We start from the raw sequence: 19,014 nt of genomic DNA, 5'->3' as shown, positions 1-19,014 counted from the left end.
ATGACATTTGTGATGATTTGATTGGCTTGAGCAGTGAGCACGGAATGTGATGTATGATGATGTATGATGATAAGAGCGCCACTCACTTCACACGAGTGTGATTTTTACTATTTTGAAAAACATTTTAAAATTGTTCAAATAGCTGATCTACATCGACACGTTGTGAGCTTGTAGATCGCCAATCAAACTATTATCCAAAAATGTTTTTCAAAATAGTAAAAAAAGGCAAAGAAGTTTAGGGATAAGGGATAAGGGGTAAGGCACTGACAAAAACAAAGGTCTTGTTTCCATTCGGGTCCTATGTATTCAATTCATAAACATGAAATGAAAAAATAACAACAAAATTCAATATAATCACAAATATGAAACAGTACAGAGTGGGAAAAGGCCACCTGTCTAAGGGAGAAGTGATCATTTCCTCTCCCTCTGGCCTGCTGAACGGTGGATTCTCAGGCCTGTTTAAGGATGCCAGCTCGATCTGCATTTTTTGAGGGAAGGGCTCGGGGCATTCTTCCACACTTGGGTGGCAGTGCTGAAGAAGGAGAATTTACCCAGGATTGTTTTATAATAAGTTGAGTGGTACCAGATCGTTGTTGTTCTCGCTCCCACTAGTATTGTGGCTGTGGGCGTCGCTCACTTTTTTTTAGGTAATTAGTCAGGGGGGGGGGGGGGGGGGGGGGACTGAGGGCATTGAGGGCAAAGTCGCATATTTTACACCTACTGCAGTTGTTCTCAAAGTGGGCTTCAGGGATCATTGGTTGTCATTGTGTGTGCGTGTGTGTGTGCGTGTGTGTGTGTGCGTGTGCGTGTGCGTGCGTTAGATAGCATTTCGGTAGACTTAGATAGCATTTGATACAGACTTATAGCATGTTATGTAGACAGCACTATAATTGCATTGTATGTAGTCATAGCACGTCATATGTATAGCATAGTATAGTATATATGTATAGTTTATATGTATAGTTTCAATATATAGATATTCCACTGTTACGTTCTTAGTTTACGCATGTTTCATGATAAATGCTTTTTTTATGTGATGTATTCCCATGCTTTTTTGTTCTTGCTTAATGTAAATCGCTCTGGATTAAGAGCGTCTGCTAAATGCCTAAATTGTAAATTGTAATTGCGTGTGCGTGTGCGTGTGTGTGTGTGTGTGTGTGTGTGTGTGCGTGCGCGTGCGTGCGTGTGCGCGTGCAGGTGATGCACGGCCCAGTCTTTCCTCTTGCCATCGAAGGCAGGGCTGTGGCTCCGGGGCTGGGCTTCTCCTTCACTAAGCACCACTTTGGCATGTGCTTCCTGCACTGCGCCGGCATGCTGCCGCTCACACAGACACTGGTGATCAGCAGCACAGGAGAGAAGGCCACCAGGTGTGTTGAGTGTTTGTATACCGTTGCTGTCGGGCTAGAAACCTCTTACAGTATGACCGTATTTTAATGTTTTGTGTTTGTTCGTAAATCTTGACTTTCTAAAAATGTCTTCTACATCCTGACAGTTTTCTGAAAAAGCTATGTTTCTATGTCAGTGGTTCTTCGATTTTTAAAAAATAGCAGACCTACAAGCTCGTAGCGCGCCACTCGGTGGCGCGCTACGAGCTTGTAGATCTGCTATTTTTCAATAGCTAAAGCATAACATAATGCTAACACAAAAAGGGGTTCCCGCCCAAAATGGATTAATGCCCAACTTGACCATACTATACAGCGTCAGACAAAAGCATCAAAAGTACCAAGTGTGCAAGCTCGAAACGTGGCGTGAAGAGCTTGTAGATCTGCTACTTTTGAACTTGAATCCTGAAACTGAAAACAGTTTTGAATATCTGAGGTTTCCATCCGACAGAGACGATATAATAATTCATTTCCATTCTCATCATGAATAATGTTACGTATGACATGTTAATGTATGTCACTAATGTTACTGTAAAACAGGTGTAGCAAAAATAACTAAACTTGGTAACAAAATGTAGGACTAGTCCGGCAGCCAACTTTTAAACTTTTGTTTAAAGTGCAACATTTGGTCTTTTTTATTGGCCTAAAATATTGTCTATATGAAGTTTGTCAAGCTGTTTTTCTGTTTATCTTTGGATTTCTTTTATTGTCTTTTCTGTTACATTTTTTGAAATAAAAACAAAGATTTCAGGTAAAAAAGAAAAAGAAAAAAACATATATATATATATATATTGTCTATATACATGAATCCACTTGCTGACCGGCTGTCGGTATTGAGCAAATTTTTATAGAGGTTTATATGTGACCATACCATGAACATCCTTTAAGGCAAATGTAAAAAAAACTTTCCTTATGCTTTAAGTAGCGCATGTGACATGTCAAACTAGGGGGTTTTCATGATTCTGAATTCCATTCCAAGCATTAGCACAAAAAACACTCCTTGGGCTAAAACCGGCCGTAGCCGTCATCACAAATGTGATGAGGTCAGCACATTTTGGGCACATTTGGGAAAGTGCCTATGGCCGTTTTTAGCCCAAGGAGTGTTTTTTTGTGCAAAACGAATGCTTGGAATGGATTCAGAATCATGAAAACCCCCTAGTTTGACATGTCACATGCTACTTGAAGCATACTGACAAATTTGAAAATCTTGGCTTATATAGGATGTTAATGGTATGGTAACACATAAACCCCTATAAAAAGAAATTGCTCAATAGCGACAGCCGGTGAGCAAGTGGATTCATGAATGTATTTTATATAGACACTATTTTAGGCCAATAAAAAAGACTATACCACATTTCCCTCCACTCCACAACCCTGACTGCCGGACTATACCCTACTCTGCACGTTCCTTCCTCCAGTATCCGGTGCCAGTTCCAGAACTCCTCCCACTTGGAGGTGTGCTTGCAGACAGATACAGTGCCCCCCGGTGGCACAGTGGAGGTACTGATCACCTTCTACCCTCGGCGGGCATGTCGCTATCGCGACAAGCTCACGTTCGTCATCAACAACTGTGCCAAGCAGGTGGTGGACATCGAGGGGCAAGGCATCGAGATGAGGGTGAGGCCTCGTGTTGCACATAATATGACCCATTTAACTCGGATCATACAACCGGTCGTTTCGAGGGAAGCGATCTGAAATAATTGTTGAAATAATCAACAATCAACTCAGTTTATTAATAATCATACTATAATTCAGTCAATGTCTGTCTGAATGTCTGAATGTCTGTCAGAAACACTGCCGTAGCTCCTCACTGCCTGCACCAATCACTCCCACTTTTCACACAGGCATTGACCATAATAATATGGAGGTCTTAACGAAGCCCTTTTTCTGATTTTACACATTAATGATTAATAATGAATTTATTAGTGAATTAAAAACGCACCCAGGGCGCAGTACCCCCTGCGGCCACAAGGGGGGGGGGGGGCAATATCTCACAACGGGTAAGGGCTAGTAATAATAATGCGCCAGAAGTGGTTATAGCGCGACGGTAACGGAAACAACTTTGTTACCGTCCGCCACTGGTTTTGGGTTTGGTTGATATCTCAAACAGATCTACTGGTGGTCTGTGTCTCTCCCCTGCAGCTGGACGTGGAGGAGCCCAGCCAGAGGAGGGTGAATTTGGGCACTCTGCTCCGGGGTCACAAGGTCAAGAAGCAGGTGACCCTGGTCAACCGCAGCTCCGCAGACTTGTCTTTGTCACTGCTACTGAACACGCCCACACCTCTGGACCCCAGGGTACGAGTGACACACACACACACACACGCGCACACACACACGCACACACACACACACACACACACACACACACACACACACACATGCACGTGCGGTACGCAGTGACACTAAGTACTACTTAGTACTGTACTCAAGTACAATTTTGAGGTATTTGTACTTTACCGATACGTAGTTCCAATTTCCAATAATTTTATTTGGAACGCGACATTCTTCTGCATAATGAGTACTTTTACTTTTGGTACTTTAAGTAAATTCGGACACCAATACTTTTGTACTTTTACTCAAGTACATTTTTAATTCCAGACTTTTACTTGTAACCGTAGTAGTTCTATATTGCAGTATTGATACTTTCACGTTAGTAAAACTCGTTTTTCCACCACTATGCACACATACAAAGCCCCTAACTGTGTGTGCTTGTGTACAGTATAAAGGTACAGCAGTTCAGGCTACATGGACACGTTCTAGTAAAGGTCAAAGGTCAAAGCTCTCCATATGAATAGTGATTGGAGAGTAAAAATAATACATTGCAGAATCCAAAGTATTTAGGGTGGTCCTTCATATTGTGTGATATACGATTGGTTTCCAAAGCCGGTGGCACAGGTGTTAGCGACCATTCTCGATTACTTTTGGATTTTGTCACCACATGTCTTGGTTTAGTCAGAAATCTTTTGACAAAACAAGACTTTCTCTCTCTCTCTCACTCTTCCTCCCTCGCTCCAGCTTGTTTTAACCCTGTAAGCCCCAACGATGCTTCTCGGTAACATTTTTATTTTAATTAATTACTTAATTAATATATTTTTTTTCTGTTCTTTTTTCACCTAAACATCATCATTGATGTTCATTGTTTAGTCCTGCAATGCCATTGGTCATGATATTTGCATATAAATACCCCCCACAGAGGCACAAATTTACACAACTTCAAAATCTCTGGACATTTTTAATCAAAATTGACCTATGACCTTTAACCTTTAACCCTGATAAAAGTAACTAAAATGCGTGTAATACATATATTTTTGTGATCATTGGAATGCCTAGAACATGTGTTGTGTATTATTGTGAAAGATATCCACCGAATGTAAATTATTAATTTACACAGAATGCTTCAGCGCTACTGCCAACATTACGTAAATAAATGGCCCTATGTTTAGGGGCCGTTCACACCTTAGACAGCTGTCTCCTCGGTGTCTCCTGTGTCTTCTGTGTGTCGCAAGCTCGCAATTCATATTCAATGGGAGTCATAATGGTTTGACGAGACAAGCTTTCCACCCTGGCTGTCTTCTGCCCTCCCCCCCATGGAGCAAGGTTGTCTCGTCAAACCCTGGATCAACGACAGGTCTGCTACGGGTCTGCTCAAGAGGGGCCCAACAACGCAAGCGTAAAAAAAAAGCTAAACAGAATCCAAGGTCTGGTGAGTCACGGGCGTGTGCACGAAACGAGCACGCGCACAACAAATTCACGGGACCGCACTCACGTAAATACGCTTGCGTTGTCGCACTAGATGCGCAAAAACGCAGGTCTCATTGAAAACGAACTATAGGCGCGTTAAATCGCTTCACGTTTGAAAGGCCCTTAAATAGTGTGAACGGCCCCTTAGAGTTTAGATAATCACCACTAATTAGTTTTCCTCCCCGCCTCTCCCCTCCCCTCCCCTCCCCTCCCCTCCCCTCTCCTCTCCTCTCCCCTCCCCTCCCCTCCCCTCCTCTCCCCTCCCCTCCCCTCCCCTCCTCTCCCCTCCTCTCCTCCCCTCCTCTCCTCCCCTCCCCTCCCCTCCCGTGTCCCTCCTCTCTTCTGCTCCTATCAGGTGCTGTCCTTCAACCCGACGGGGGAGTTGATGCTGAAAGCGTACAGTGGGCGGTGTGTTGTTCAGATCTCGTACGCGCCCCACCAGCGCATGGCTCCCTTCACAGCTGACCTGCAGGCAGAGTGTTTGGGCATGTTGCGCCCCCTGCTGACTATCCATGGCTGCTGCCAGGTAGGCTTGGCATGGATCTGTTCGTTTATGTAATGCACATGGTGAAGGTGCCAACAGCTGACTCCGACTCTCACCACATGGAATAATGCCCATGAAAGTGAAACTGTGTCATCTCCTCATATGGGGAGGCTGTCCTCTCCTCTTCCTATTACATCCTCCATAGGAGACTCCAAAGTCTCGATAACAGATTATTTGCAGGGTCCGATACAGATCTATATTACATTATTGTACTATATTTATATTGATAAGTCATTGTTGATTTTTTTTTGTTTTTGCTGCATGGTGAAAGTAGATGGTAAGCCACACCTCCCCACTAACAGCTGATGCTCTTAAAGAGACAGAGACAGGCAGACTGGCTGCTCTGCGAGTACAAAGCCATTGTCACGTTATTATTGCGTCATCAATATCGGTGAAAATAATCATGATTACTTTGAGAGCGATTCGATACCGATATGGCATTTGTTATGGCTGATTTGGGTAACCACTGCAACTGCATTAGGAAACAAAGCATGATGTTTGGATACAGGGTGTGGAGGTTACAGTATATTTAAAGTCCATTTTGGCTGCAGGACGTGGACGTTCAGTTGGACCAGGACTACCTGGCCTTCGGGGCTGTGGCCCAACGCTGCACGGCCAGCAAGAGAGCCATCATGATGAACACCGGAGACATAGGAGCCAAGTAGGATCCTCTATCTATCTATCTATCTATCTATCTATCTATCTATCTATCTATCTATCTATCTATCTATCTATCTATCTATCTATCTATCTATCTATCTATCTACAGTGTATGTTCGTTTTTGGGAGTGTAGAATAATATTCTAACCGGATACACAGTCTTGTATGGTCGGAATATACTGCCACATTACTAACCTCGCCTCACCAGGCTTTCCACCACCTCGGAGGAAAGCCTGGTCTCTGTTTCAAAAGTCCGTATGATCCTGTCGGGAGCGGATGATATCGTTACGTCATGTTGTAGTATTGTTTTGTAGGCGACAGGCAGGAACAACAGGCGGCAACTTCCTTTTCCCTCAAACAATAAAAGCTCTCGTAGCCTGTAGCTTTTATTGAGAAAAATCGGTTTGAGGGAAAAGGAAGTTGCCGCCTGTTGTTCCTGCCTGTCGACCATCATCCGCTCCCGACAGGATCATATACCTAAATGAAATGGTGCCCAGGCTACCACATTACCACATTATTGCAAGCGAAATTATCCGTTTATTTCAGATAGCATTAGAGCTGTGTCATTTACTGTCTTTATGTGTATTGTTACTTATATATCAGCTTCCGCTGGGATGTAGAGAGTTTCCCGCCTGAGTTCTCCATCGTGCCGAGCAAGGGCTACATCTGCCCCGGCATGGACGTTCCCTTCGACGTGACCTTTGCCCCCGTGGAGCTGAGCAACGACACCAGACACGACAACTTGCCTTGCTTCGTCGAGGGTTTCCCCGCCCCCCTCACGCTCACCCTGACCGGCTCCTGCATCACAGCCCCCGTCACGAAAGAGGTATTAAGAGTTTGGTCTTATGTCAAACCACCAAACCCTCGATCCTTAGATCTTTTTTGAGCGGTGCACAACGCTCCAATGACTGGCTTTGTGTGTCCCTATGTGTGTTTGCATTTGAAAGTAGCTCTCAAGTCAAAAAAGTGTGGCCACCCCTGCTCTATAGGGGTTAGGGTACCCAATGAAAGACACTTCACCCCTTTTGCAACCACATCTTATTTTAATGGTGACACAAGAAACAATTTCCTGGGGTTTTTATGTGCCTAATATGTGTTTTTCGATATTTTAGTCATGACGCCATGATCATGACCACAATTTGTCATGAAAATGTGGTCTCACTTCCTTCCTGGACTACAAGTCACACCTCCACGCAGCTTCCCCCCCTCTCCACAAGGAGCACCAGAGCATTATCACATTTCAACTTCCTGTTTCCTGTCTCCAGGTGCTCTCGTTTGCGTGCGTGGTGCGTGGTTCTCACACCCTGCCGCTGAGCCTGTCCAACCCCAGCGGCCAACGCTGGAGCCTCAGACCTGTCCTCGAGGGGGAGCACTGGAGCGCAGCGCCCTCTGTTGTTCTGGAGGCTTACCAGGCCAAGGCCTACGAGATCACCTACCGACCGCTGACCATGGTCACCGAGGGCAAGAAGCACCAGGTAGTGGAACATATACTGTAGGGCAGGGTAGGGCATTAAGCAACTAGTCGACTAGTTTACTAGTCGACTAGTAAATCCACTAGTCAACCTTGCTGGTACTAGTTGACTAGTTATTTTTTATTTATTTATTTTTTTCCCCGATTTTGTAGGCCTCAAGATCCGGTAGATTATAGTTATAGTCACCAATGTACACAGTTTTTAAATGTACAAATATTTATTTCCAAAAAAAAAATAAAAAAATATATTTTTTACATAATAGGTGGTTAAACAACTAGTCGACTAGTAAACTAGGCAACTAGTAAAAATGACTAGAAGTGAATGCCCTAGGGCAGGGGTGTCCAAACTTTTTTCAAAGGGGGCCATATTATATACCCTACAGTACAGTGTACGGTATACAGTAACTCTGGTCCATAGCGTTAGAAGGACTCCTTAACGCTATGGGACTTTCCAGCCTCCGCGCCGCCATCACAGGCTACACAGGCCTGTCGTTGTCTGTCCCTATCACCATCCTTTATGTCAAGCACATTAACCTTCTTTCTTCGTCCCCTTCAGGGCTCCGTGTTCCTCTCCTTCCCTGATGGTACAGGCGCGCTGTATGCCCTGCAGGGCACCGCCGACCCCCCGAGGCCCGAGGCCATTATCAGTCACGAGCTGCCTGCCAAGACCCAGCACGCGGAGCTGCTCGCCGTACATAACTGGCTCACCAAGCCGCAGAGGTACCAACACTCATATACAAACAAGCACTCAGACAATCACACACACACAAATGTGCCTACTACAGCACACAACACACTCTCAGGGGGTACTGCCAGGGAACAGAGTGGGAAGGAAGGTCCTACATTTTTGCTATTTACAGTACAGAATATGGTACTGAAGTGTATAGCGTAATACATTTTTTAAGTCCCAACACGTCTCATTCCAGTAAAAGTGAGAAAAGGATTGCAGGCCTATATAAGACGCACCTCTGGGGAGCACACTGATTGATTGATTGAATAGTTTATTAGACAGAAATTTACAGAGTACAGTCAAACACACAAATAAAGTAAAACAGAGTGGAAGTAAATAAAATGAGCGTGTGTGTGTGTGTGTGTGTGTGTGTGTGTGTGTGTGTGTGTGTGTGTGTGTGTGTGTGTGTGTGTGTGTGTGTGTGTGTGTGTGTGTGTGTGTGTGTGTGTGTGTGTGTGTGTGTGTGTGTGTGTGTGTGTGTGTGTGTGTGTGTGTGTGTGTGTCGCCCGCGGGGGGGGGGGCTGTGATAATTTAATTCCCCCCCCTTAGGCCTGCTGAAAGGTGGAGTTTGCTCTGTAAATTCACAGATCATGTCATTTCAATCCCATACAGGTTTCGTGTGCTGATAGAGCTTCAGAAGCCTGAGAAGCCTGATGCTACGGTGGCCCTGAAGGGACTGGATTATATCGACGTTCCTCCTCTGGCCAAGAGGGACTACAAGTTGTCTTTCTTCACATATAAGGAGGGGACGTTCAACGCTAAGGTCTGGACCTCTGGAACGTGCTTTCAGTGCACGCACGCACGCACGCACGCACGCACGCACACAGTCCACAGAGGCTGCATGGTCATCATCATAATAGTCAGTCTGCTGAGCTTCTCCTCTCACCCAGGCCTTTAACCCATTTTGACCTGAGATCAGATGTTAAAAATGTCTTCTACATCCTGACAGTTTTCTGAAAAAGCTATGTTTCTATGTCAGTCATTCTTCGATTTAAAAAAAATAGCAGACCTACAAGCTCATAGCGCGCCACCGAGTGGCGCGCTATGAGCTTGTAGATCTGCTATTTTTCAATAGCTAAAGCATAACATAATGTTAACAAAATGGGTTTTAATGAAGCCTCCGCAGGGGTCATCAATAGGTCCGTACACGGACATATGTGTGTCCGTGGACCGTGGCTAAAGACTTGGTCTTATTATATTATATATTGTTCTTTTCTTTGCTTTTATCATAAGATCTCAATTACTGAAAGCCAAGTCTCCAGGTTTTCTTCTGAATATGTATGACACTTACATACCACGATAATACGGCATAGGAGCCCAACTAGTACTAGTGGTTCTCAAACGTTTGATTTGCAATGACCCCCTTAACCCATTTAGGCCTGACGTCGAAATATAAAAAAAATCTTTTTTTAAATGTCTTTTTTTCTGAAAAACCTCATGTTTCTATATCAGTGGTTCTCAATATTTCACGTCAAGGACCCCCAAAAATATATGAAATTGGCCGCTGACCCCCATCTGAAAATGTGTCGTTTCAGGGACCACCTCCCAGAAGCAAAGATTTGAGTTAAAAACATTCGCTCTGGAAGAGTATATATATTCAAAGCTTTGCACCACATGTTCATGATTTTTCAAAAATAGCAGACCTACAAGCTCGTAGCCCGCCACTCGGTGGCGCGCTACGAGCTTGTAGATCTGCTATTTTAAAAACACCAAAAGGGGTTCCCGCCCAGAATGGGTTAACTCTCAGAGTGTACAAATGGAACCAAATGGACCCTGGTCATATTGTCCACTCATTTTGTAAACAGAATTTTGACAAAAATGTCCGCCACAAGCCAGAAATGCATGGCGATGACCCCTGACCCCGGATCCTCCTCCGTTCTCCAGGTGACTTTCCGCAACGAGGCGTCCGCCGAGTTCCTGTTCTACAGCGTGAGCTTCAAGGCCACGCCTCCGGGAGTGGCGTCCAGCGTGGAGCTGGTGACGCCGGTCCGGGGGACGGCGTCGGCCAGCGTGGAGGTGGACAACCCCCTGGCCACGGCCGTCTGCCTCTCTGCCGAGTGCAAGTGCCTGGACATCAGTGTCCCGCCTCAACGCACCGTGCCGGGACAGTCTAAGGTGGGACATCCCTTATTAATAACACTGGTTTTGATCCCTTACTAATAACACTTTTTTGACCCCCAAATTTAAGACCCCCAAAATTACATAATCGTCTAATCGCAATTATCTGAGATCATTGCAATTGTTTTGTCATAATCGTACGTTTTCATACATACATGAAAAAAGTTGTAAGCTTGTAGATCAGCTATTTCCGCCTTTTTCTTTTACCTTTTTTATTTTTTATAAAAGATTATAGAAAAATAATGAATATGTCAGTAATTTCTTTGTATATTTCAGTTATCTGTCATATATCTTCCTCAAATGATTACCAGGCAAACTATACTATACTATACTAAAATGTATTCTTTATGTTCCAATGTTCAATGCCAAACACAATGAAATCATTAGTCGCTATTATTTGCGTGACCATTAATCGCCAACCTGTAACGGAGACAGCCCTTTAGATGCGTTTATGTTTTCCTCTCGATCCGCAGGGAACCTTGAGTTTTGAGTTCCAGCCGCTGCGGGCAGGCCAGTCCACCACGCGCCTCAGCCTCCACAGCAGTGAGCTGGGTTACTTCCACTATGAGCTGCGTCTCAGAGCGCTGCCCCCGCCTCCAGAGAAGGACGTGTACTTCTGCTGCCCTCTGGGCAGCAGCCACTCCGCGCCCGTCAAGTTCATCAACTACTCCCGCGTCAAGGCCGAGTACTCCTGCAAGGTACTGTAAGAAGGACAATGTCAATAACAATGACGTTATGGGCCTGGGCCATGGCTCAGTGGTCCAGGCACCTTGGCTGTCTGGCAGTGTGCCGCGGGTTCGACTCCCGATCCCGACGGCCTTTACTGCATGTCTTCCCCCCATCTCTCTCCCCATTTCCTGTCAGCCTACTGTCTATCCCTCCATAAAAAAATATAAAATAAAGGCGAAAGCCACAAAAAAAAACATAACAAAAAAACAAATAAACAATGACGTTATGAAATATTACACAATAGATACAGGCTATAGGACTAGGAAAGTCAGATCATATCTTATCTCAGGTACTATACTGTATGTAAATATGTTGGGATTTCTTTTTTGGACCTTGTAAAAAGTTTGTGGTAGAAGAAAAGAAAAGAAAAAAGGTTATTTGTATGGTTTTGTAGCAAAGGCTAGGGGAAACCCTTTACTTGTACAGTTTGTGGTAGAAGCTTTGCTCAAACTCTTTATTCTTTCTTTATTTATTTATTATTCTAATAATACTAAAATAAAACACTAATAATATTTTAAGAATTTTAAATTATTTTTCATTTCTAAATTGAAGGTAGTGGATTTAAAAAAAAACATTTTACTATGATTCAGTGTAGCCTTGTATTTATTCATTTATTCATCATTCATCAAATGAGAAAGGATAATAGAAGTTAATAATGTTGATGATGCAAAGTTTAATTGATAGGAAGATATGTCAAAATAATAATTCAATTATATATTTATTATATTTTTAAATGTCATGTCTATTTTTTTGTATTTGATCAGACTTAATTAAACAGTAAACATGCACACATAATTAAGCTGAGTTGATAAATACTATCATTATAAAAGACCAGCAACAATACAATTGCAGTTACTGTGCTTAGCTGTTGCATTGGTACTGGAGCTATTTAAGGCAATGCAAAAGAGTGAAGTAAACTTTTTGGGGTTGGTCAAATCAGCCACTGTTTTTGGGCATAAGAATTACCTCATGAATATGTGTACAATTGTGCAACCTTGAATACCTGCTGGAATCTATTTCGCTGGCCAAATATGATGATGAAAAGGCGCCAGAGTGCCAAGCAGATGAGGCAGACTTTACTCTGAAAAGCCCCGCCTTCCATTCCCCCCCAAAACCAGGAGGTGAAATATTCCATTACTACCTCGCGCTAAGGTGTTGCCTAGCAACGGCCGCTGTCAAAAAATTGATTTTAGAGTTTTATATCATCAAAAAGGACCTAAGGACGTGTCCACACGTCATTAGCACCCCGCGGTTTTATTTGAGAGGTTTTATTTGAAGTGTTAAATTAAAGCGAACATAAAAAGTCCATAGATTTGGCTACCATATGGCTAGGCTGCCCTAGCTATAGCCCCTCAAAAATGTTTAAGGCCTCACTCAGACCTTTACTGCATTGCTGTATGCTTGTTGGATGAATGTTGTGTAGTGTCATGGCCGCCCCAATGCATTTCCAATGGAAGTCACATGGTTTGTAGTCCACATTTTGGATTACAAGCTGTTGTATGGCTTTCGGCTGTGTTTCGACTGCGCCCCTCCCCCTCATACAACACATATGTTGTGTCAAACCATGTGACTCCCATTGGAAATGCATTGGGGCGGCCATGACACTACACAACATTCATCCAACAAGCATACAGCAATGCAGTAAAGGTCTGAGTGAGGCCTAAGCCTGATGTTTAGGTTAACCGATACATCTCTCTCTCTCTCTCTCTCTCAGACGGACTGCTCTAACTTCACTGTGGACAAGAACGTCAGTGCGTCGCCTGGGTTCCAGGCGGGGTCGGAGGTCAGCGTGGAGGTGGTCTTTGAGCCCCACCAGCAGGGCGAGGCGAGGGGCCAGCTCACCCTGTCCTCGGCTGTTGGCGGCGAGTACGTGTTCCCCCTCCGCGGGACGTGCGGACCACCCAAGGCCCAGGGCCCCTTCAGCATCAGGGCAGGCTCCAACGTCTCCATCCCCTTCAAGAACGTCTTCCTGCAGACCACCGTCTTCTCCTTCCAGGTAAATGGCGTCCGGTGGGACTTAGGCCTCACTCACACGGTCGCAAAAGATTGCTGTATGCTTTATTGCTTGTTGTATACAAAGGGTGTGACACAGCTTGCCCCAATGCATTTCCAATGGGAGTCACATGGTTTGACACAACATTTGTGTTGTATGAGGGGGAGGGGCGCAGTCGAAACACAGCCGAAAGCCATACAAAATGTGGACTACAAACCATGTGACCTCCATTGGAAATGCATTGGGGCGGCCATGACACTCACAACATTCATACAACAAGCATGCATCAATGTTTTAAAGGTGTGAGTGAGGCCTTATGCAGTGGTGGGAAGAAGTACTCAAATGTTTTACTTAAGTAAAAGTACCAGTACGCTGCAATGCAAAGGTACTCTGTTACAAGTGAAAGTCCGGAATTTAAAATTTAAATTTACTTGAGTGGAAGTACAAAAGTATTGGTATCAAAATGTACTTAAAGTACCAAAATTAAAAGTACTCATGGTGCAGAACGAGTTCGAAAGGTATACAAATCTTTTGAAAATAGCGGATCTACAAGCTCACAATGAAAATTGGAAATACTCAAGTAACGTAAAAAAATACCTCAGAATTTGAGTAAATGCATTTAGTTACTTTACACCAGGGGTCCTCAACTAGAAATGCTGAAGGTCCACTAATAATTTTTGAAAAAGACTGAGGTCCGGTCCCATGCCACGCAGCGCGGGCCACACAGCGGCCAGCGGAAAGCGGGGCTCTATATATTTTAGTACAGTCACACCAAGGCAAGCTTATACAAATCGGATCCCCTCCCAACAAACCAATACTGGGGTGCAGAGTATGGAAATAAAATGTTTCACAAATATTCCCCTCCAAAAATTAAAAAAAGTGCCCAGGGTCCACAGAGGTGGTCCGTGGTCCGGTCGTGGACCGCAGTCCGCCTATTGAGGACCCCTGCTTTACACCATGACTGTGTACACTAAAAAAAGCAAAAAGCATGGGGAATCCTTACGAAATCAGAGCAAAACATATCCAGGCAGGGGGGGAAACGGAATCCAATAACCAGGGAAAACAAAACAAGATCAAAACCAATGTAACAGACACTCCGAACGGTACTGGAAAACAATGAACACCCGGGGGGAAAGAACACAGACAATCTGGCAGAGAGCAGATGGAAATGGGATGGTGTGTGTGCACTAGTGTGCAGTGTAGAAGACTGATTACTATGGTAGTTGCACCATGGTAATTGGCAGTGGATGATGGCACACAAGGGCAATGCACATATGTAGCCATATCTTCTATCTATCTATATAAATGCATGTCTCTGTCTGTGTGTATGGCTGAAATGCACGTAACTCGAGAACCGTTCGCCCCACCGACTTCAAAATCGACACACGCGTTCCACGCCCCCCACAGGGAGTGCCGTGCCCGGTGTCGGTCGGACCCACGGTTGTCCAGAACCGCCACAAAAGGCCTCTGCCCGGGCCCTGACAAGCCCATATATGGAGCTGGCCTGTTCTGACATCACAACACTCCATGTTTGGGCATGCTGGCCTGTTCTGACATCACAACACTCCATATTTGGGCATGCTGGCTTGTTCTGACATCACAACACTCCATATTTGGGCATGCTGGCTTGTTCTGACATCACAACACTCCATATGTGGGCATGCCTGACACAGAATTCCATATAAAGGGACACAGAGAGACAGATACAGAAATCTCCATATATGGGCATAAAAGGGACACAGACAGATGGGTGGAACTGGTACACTGACACGAGTACAACGGGACTCAGAACTATAGGAAACACAGAGCGACAGATACAGACATCTCCGTATTGACACGGGTACAACGGGTATAGCATAGCCGGGTGGGTCATGGATCTCCAACTTCCATCGTTACAAGAACTCCATATATGGGCATAAAAGGGACACATTATCACACATACATAATAACTGGGTGAATCATGCATTTACAACTTGCATCGTTCCAAGTAGTTTATACTGATGACATCAGCGATATCCATGTACAGTATGGACATACAAGGGGCAAGGACTGACAGAAACAGAGATCTCCGTATATGGGCACAAAAGGGACACAGACAGACACGTTACAAGTTGTAACCCGTTGTAACTTACAACGTGTATTCTGACAAAGCCCCGACACTATGGCCTATGACTGTTAGAATCTATAGCCTCGGTCCCAGGCTTACTTATCTGTGAAAAGAAAAGCCTGGTCACAACGTAGGGCAGAGAAGCTATCGGCGGATGTATCGTCTGGAACATCCGTCAGATGTATTTCCCCCAGATACGATATTGTTATATGTTACTCTTGCATAGTAATTTCTTTCACATTCTCAGAACTGTAATGGAACACACGCACGCACACACATGCACGCGTGCGCACACATGCATGCACACACTCAGTTGCTCATTATTACAATGGAAATCTTGAAATGTGATCAAAGGGCTTATGATGCCCCCACACCAACTTCCCTCCCTCCAGTTTCACAAATTAATTAATTTTCATTGAACAAGGCTTTGCGCTCTACATTTCTTAATAAGAAGATGGAGCACAGATAATTCACTTAATTAATTTCTACTTATATTTTATTATTTTCAAATGTCCTTTTATAATGTGTTTATTTCCCACTGTGCCATGACGTCTTAATCACTTAATGCTTAATGTTTTATGTAAAGCACTTTGAATTTCCTTGGTGAAAGGCAGTGGTGGGAAAAGTACTCAAATGTTTTCTTATCTATAATTTTTATCCCATGATTTTGTAACCCATTTTTCACCCCTGTGTCAATTATCTAATGTGATCCTGGGCTCTACACACCCTCCGCCAACCTAGTCCCCATATATGGGGGACATGGGGAGAGCAACGGACTTGAACACGTTATTCCAACCAGTTCCTTAATCAAGTGCCCCGGCTGGCCAGGGGGAGGCAGTTTAGAGACCAGGATTACTGCATGTTTTTTGTGAGGGTACCTACCCTAGGGGACACGGAGTACTCAAATGTTTTACTTAAGTAAAAGTATAAATACTGCAATGTAGTACAATGTAGTAAAATGTGTACAAAATCCTTTGAAAATAGCCGATCTACAAGCTCACAATGCATCGCATCGTGACGCATTGTGAGCTTGTCGATCTGCTATTTTCAAATAGCCGAAATGTATAGAGTCGAGGTGGTTAATGTATGTTTTCTAATCAAAATTTAAATCTCCAAAGTAACTAGTAACTAAAGTTTTCAAATAATTGTAGTGGCAAATATTGTATGTAAAAGTAGTGAAAATGTAACATACTCAAGGAAAGTACAAATACCTCTACATTTTACTTAAGTAAAGTAAAATGTACTTATAGTTACTTTCCACCACTGGTGAAAGGTAGCTTGGTTTAACCACTCCCCCAAAGTGCTATATCAATTCACTTGCCTTGCCTTACTAAACTTGTTAACCTGGCATCCCTATTGGGCAACATTCTGCGAAAATGGCCGAACATTTTGGACTAGCTTGAAGAGCTTGATACCCAAATTCATACAACTTGACTTAAACATCCATCTCCATCCATCTTCACCTGCTTATCCGGAGTCGGTCTCGGGGGCAACATTTCCAGCCTTCCCTTTCCAGAGCAACATAAATTCTTTGTTGACCGGGGACACCCCAAAATTTTAACATTAAACCCCTCCTGTTTTCCATCAACACCAAATCCTATTCTTGCCTAACGTTCGCAGAATGTTTGCCTATTATTATGACATGCCCAGAATCGGGACGCTATGGTTTCATTAATACGACCCTTAATGTGTCCCCTCCTAGGTGGACAACCCATGCTTCAGTGTGAAAGGTGTGGACTCCATGCGCTCTAAAAAGACCCACAACATCCTGGTATCGTTTGAGCCAATGGCGGGCTCTTCCCGGGCTCCCTGCTTCGGCAAGCTGACCATCGGCAGTCCGCGCTCGGAGGGCCACGGCCAGCCCTGCTGCTGGGTCTACTACCTCAAAGGGTACTGCCCTGATTCAGGCCAGAGGGACAGGGACAACATCGTCTAGAAGACCACTTGTTGGTTCCCAAACTTTCTAGGGACCCGGGACCCAAACTAGTGAAATTAGCAGATCAACAAGCTCACAACGGGTCGCTTCGCACCGCATTGTGAGATTGTAGATCGGTTATTTTCACTACTTCTTAATTCATATTGTTTTTTATTTATGGAATTTCTTAGATTTGTTTGTTTTAAGAACTTATACAATTTTTTTTCTATCTATTTATAAAAATGTTTTGAAATATATATATTTTTTAAATGTAGGAAATGAAAATGGCATTTTTAATCGAGTCGTGACACAAAAAACCCACTGTTTGGTAACCACTGGTCTAGATAGACTGTGATTCTCAACCTTTTTCATTTGAAGATGGACCCCCAGTTTGATAATTATGTATTATTGGACCCCATTTCATATATAACATGTTATCTCTGGGTCTTTATCTGTAGATCACTATAACACTATAACATTCCCCACGTTGGTTTTACTCAAGTGGAACCAAATGGACCTGCAAGGATCCATTTCAATGTGTATGCTCTCTGAGTTATAGATCCATATAAGGGTCCATTTGGTATCCTAATTAGCAGTCATTGCCTCATTTAGTCGGGAAGTACCTCAAGGACCGCTGAGGGTCCCATGGGAGGACCCCACATTGAGAGCCAGTGACCTTGACACCAAACAGGTGCACAATCAGAAACATGTCCAAAACAGTGCACACAGAGAAAATACAAGAACATACACTGCAAAAGTGTTCATTTGACTCTTGAGTCGACTTTTCACAGTCTAGAGAAAATTAATACACATTTTAACTTAATGCTTTTCTATATTTTTGTGTGTAATTGTGTTTTATCAATTATCCAGAACCATACAGCACATGTTCGAGCCAAAGAATAGTACCCATATGTACTGTACATAGCACTACATTAAACACATTGGTATTTCATGTTTTCAATGTGCTCTCGCTCATACAAAATGTGTCTCGATTCACGATTGAATGAATAAAGGCAACCATGAAAACCAGCACGAGCCTGTCATTACGCTGTTATCCACATGGGGGCGTTCATGCCAAGCAGTCACCATAACACTAGCCTCCAAAAATAGTTCCGCCCTCAGGTGAGGTAAGGTGGTTCAGAAATGGGGATAATATAGAGATAATTAACTATGCAAATCCTTAATAATCTTTGACCCCTATGTCACAAGCTGTCCTCCCTCGTGGGTGTAAATGTGTCTATGCCAACCTGCAGTCATACCTTTTTATAACCACTCTTTTATACTTGAAAATAACGGTGTGTGTGTGTGTGTGTGGTGGGCTTGCTGCTCTGCTGAAAGGGCAGAGCTGAAGTGGAGACTCATTAACAAAGGTTAGATGTGTGTGTGTGTGCACATAATGTTCATAAATGACTGCGCACACACACACACACACACACACACACACACACACACCTCTCTAATGAGCAGCAAGACTGATACACACGTCTTAGTCCAGAAGTCATCTTTTGATCGTCACCTGTCCCCATCACTGATCAACTGCACAATGGGGGGGGGGCTGATACACTGCTATGCATGAATGGTCCAATGGTTGTGCTGCTGGCCAATGTTTAATTTGTTCTGTTGA

At 43.9% G+C, this 19,014-nt stretch overlaps 1 protein-coding gene across 1 annotated transcript in view; it reads left to right on the top strand.

The window, feature by feature from the left end:
* hydin (HYDIN axonemal central pair apparatus protein) overlaps positions 1 to 18,386 on the top strand; it is a 231,991-nt gene extending 213,605 nt beyond the window's left edge. The window contains exons 82-94 of the mRNA XM_079502371.1: positions 1,198 to 1,367; positions 2,801 to 2,999; positions 3,525 to 3,677; positions 5,479 to 5,649; positions 6,219 to 6,328; positions 6,931 to 7,153; positions 7,593 to 7,802; positions 8,355 to 8,518; positions 9,141 to 9,291; positions 10,413 to 10,643; positions 11,120 to 11,344; positions 13,090 to 13,371; positions 17,178 to 18,386. Of these exons, the coding sequence (XP_079358497.1) occupies positions 1,198 to 1,367; positions 2,801 to 2,999; positions 3,525 to 3,677; positions 5,479 to 5,649; positions 6,219 to 6,328; positions 6,931 to 7,153; positions 7,593 to 7,802; positions 8,355 to 8,518; positions 9,141 to 9,291; positions 10,413 to 10,643; positions 11,120 to 11,344; positions 13,090 to 13,371; positions 17,178 to 17,411 (2,523 nt within the window). The 3' untranslated portion in view covers positions 17,412 to 18,386. The remainder of the gene's footprint in view (positions 1 to 1,197; positions 1,368 to 2,800; positions 3,000 to 3,524; positions 3,678 to 5,478; positions 5,650 to 6,218; positions 6,329 to 6,930; positions 7,154 to 7,592; positions 7,803 to 8,354; positions 8,519 to 9,140; positions 9,292 to 10,412; positions 10,644 to 11,119; positions 11,345 to 13,089; positions 13,372 to 17,177) is intronic.
* The last annotated feature ends 628 nt before the right edge of the window (positions 18,387 to 19,014 follow it).

The sequence above is a fragment of the Electrona antarctica genome (genome assembly GCF_951216825.1).
Source record: "Electrona antarctica genome assembly, chromosome: 5".
Lineage (NCBI taxonomy): Eukaryota > Metazoa > Chordata > Actinopteri > Myctophiformes > Myctophidae > Electrona > Electrona antarctica.
This window is presented reverse-complemented; position numbering and strand designations above follow the sequence as displayed.